This window comes from Chelonoidis abingdonii, chromosome 11 (assembly GCF_003597395.2).
Source record: "Chelonoidis abingdonii isolate Lonesome George chromosome 11, CheloAbing_2.0, whole genome shotgun sequence".
In the NCBI taxonomy this organism is placed as follows: Eukaryota; Metazoa; Chordata; order Testudines; family Testudinidae; genus Chelonoidis; species Chelonoidis abingdonii.
The window spans coordinates 42,077,641-42,080,387 of record NC_133779.1 but is presented as its reverse complement, the minus strand read 5'-3'; the positions used below and the strand labels follow the sequence as shown (position 1 = coordinate 42,080,387).

General features: G+C 58.5%; 1 protein-coding gene across 1 annotated transcript in view; it reads right to left on the bottom strand.

Annotated features, from left to right (window-relative positions):
* The window catches only part of LOC116826223 (uncharacterized), a 7,155-nt gene extending 4,675 nt beyond the window's left edge, over nt 1–2,480 (bottom strand). The window contains exon 1 of the mRNA XM_032782820.2: nt 1,336–2,480. Within this exon, the coding sequence (XP_032638711.1) occupies nt 1,336–2,123 (788 nt within the window). The 5' untranslated portion in view covers nt 2,124–2,480. The remainder of the gene's footprint in view (nt 1–1,335) is intronic.
* Nucleotides 2,481–2,747: the final 267 nt, after the last annotated feature.

Sequence of the window (2,747 nt, the reverse complement as noted above, 5' to 3'; positions counted from 1 at the left end):
TTTCAGGTATCTAAAAGGGTGCATCAGGCGGAGGAGACAACTTGTTGCACCCTGCCTCTAAGGATAGAACAAGAAGCAATGGGTTAAAAACTTGCAGCAATGAGAGGTTTAGCTGGACATTAGGAAAAGGATTCCTAACGTCAGGGTAGTTAAACACTGCAATATATATCTGAGGGAGCTGTGGAATCTCCATCTCTGGAGATATTTAAGAGCAGGTTAGATAAATGTCTATAGGGCATGGTCTAAGACAGTAGTTTGGTCCTGCCATGAGGCAGGGGACGGACTCGAGGACCCTCTCGAGGTCCCTTCCAGTCTAGAGTTATAGTCTATGAACAGAGGTCAGTACACTCATGGCTAGGAAACAGGAGCTAGCGAGGAGGAGGGGGCTCGGCAATGGGTTGTTGTCCTGGGCTGGGTGGGCACGAGAGTGAGTGCGAGACATGGGGGTCTGGCTCACTGCCCCCAGAATGGACACCGGCTGCAGGGGGTCGGTCGCTAAGTGAATCTACAATGCTCTGTTTTAGACCGTTCCGTCATCGAATTACACCTCTGTGTTACTGCACTGGCTGAGATCACGTCTGACGTGCAAAGTGGGGTGTGCAGGGACCTGTGGCTTCCCCAGGACCCGCCACTGGGCAACTCGCGCGGGGGTGGAAGCGCCACGGCGAGCCAGAGTATGCTGCCAGATCTCGCTCCAAGGAGAGACCCAGGAGGTGAAGCCGTGTGAGCTTCTTGCCCTGAACAAGTCTGCTCCAAGGGAGAGGAGGCTCCCCAAAGTCCTGCCTGGCTTTGTGGGGAGCAGTTCCAGAGCATCGCTCGGTGACTCCGTGACAGTAAGGAGCTGGGAGTGAGAGGACGTGCTGCTGGAGGACTGAGGAGTACAAGCGTTAACAGACATCAGGAGGAAGGTCCAATGGTGAGGACGAAGAAGGTGTTGGGAGGAGGCCATGGGGAGGTAGCCCAGGGAGTTGTAGCTGTCGCACAGCTGTACCAGGAGGCACTCTAGACAGCTGCAGTCCACAGGGCCCTGGGCTGGAATCCAGAGTAGAGGGCGGGCCCAGATTCCCCCCAAAACCTCCCAACTCCTGATCCAACACAGGAAGATCTCTGAGGCTAGCAAAATCCATCAATAAGTGCAGGACCCACCAAGGTAGAGGAGGAACTTTATCACACTCTCTATCTCTCTATCTATTTATCTATCTGATCCCCATCCACCCTCTCGATCCATCAATCGATCCCCGTGGATGCAGGCTCCCAGGTTGCCTGCTCTGAGGGAAGGGGACCTGGTGCCCCAGGGATGCTGCCTTGGGGGGCTCACGCTGAGTCGGTGCTCACCTGTACTGCGGTCCCTTTCTCTCCAGACACTCGTATTGCCCGACTGGCTGGGAGTGGCCAATGAAGACGTTTTCATAGTCGCTGGCCTGGCCGGGGCCCGTCTCTGCGTTGCGGCTGATGTAGCGCTGCTGGCCGTGGGTGATGGATGCGGTGGATTCCCGTTTTCTGTGGACGACAGAGGCCCGTCTCCTCCTGAGCAGGAACAAGGCCACAGCCAGGCCCCCCGCCAGCAGCAGCACGGCCAGCACAGAGCTTGTGATGGCCACGCAGAGCGGCGTGCAAAGAGGCTGGCAGTGCCGTGTGTAGAACTCGGTGACGTTGTAGAACTCGGTTTTCTCCTGCTCTGAGTGGCAGTGGCAGGTGCGGTCTGTGCTGTTGGTGGGGCTATTGCAGTGGCTGACCACGCTCCCCACGACATCACACTTGCAGTCCACGACCAAGGTCTCCAGGCTGGTGGCATTCTTGAAGAACTCGGAGGGCAGTCCCCGCAGCTGGTTGTGCTGCAGGTAAAGCTCCTTGAGAGCACGTGCCTGGGAGAGGAAATCCAGGGGAAGGCTCTGCAGGCAGTTAAAGGACAGATCCAGCGTGTTGACTGACTCCCGCAGCCAGGCAGATCCAGTGATTTCCCTGATGCCATGGTTGCTGAGGTTCAGGGCTCTCTGAGTATCGCTACTGAATTCCGACCAGTCCAGGACCACGCAGGAGTTTGAATTTGGAGACCCCCAGCAACTCGCCCAGCTGGACGGCGCACTGTGCAGGAGAAGCAGGGCTGCCAGGAGTGCCAGCATCTTCCTAGATGGGAAGCAAGACACAAGCAGGCTGTAAACGGGGGGAGGAGAACACCCCTTCGGTCCTATCTGCTCCACGCCCGAGGCAGGGCTGCTCCATCCAAGCTCACCCACTGCCAAGAGGACGCTGCAGCAACTCCCGGTGCCTTATGCCCCAGGCCCAGGCAGCACTAGCCCCAGCCGAGCCCCTCAGGTGCCTGCACACCCATTATGCAAAGGAGGTGGCAGAAGGGAACAGGAGGAGTGGGGGAGAAGCGGGTCCTGCTCCCCATTATCGCTCTGGGTGCCTCAGGAGCCCTGGCTCCCCTCCCCCCAGGCACCGATATACTTGGCTGTGGAGCTTCGCTTGGAGTGGGCGCTTGGGGAAGAGTAGAGCTGGGGAAGTAGCTCCTCTGCAGAGTCACAAGCTGCGGCTTTGTGGGGAGAGGAGGGAGGTGGGGCGGAGAGCAGAGCTGAAGATAGGGGCAAATGGAGCTAGAGACAGCAGAAATGCTCTGTGCTCCAGCCTGAGCACGGGGGGCCTTAGCAGGGCTTGGGGTGGGTCTGCGCTCCAGCCTGAGCACGGGGAGCCTTGGTGGAGCTGGGGGGGTCTGCACTCTGTCCTGAGCATGGGGAGCCTGGGGG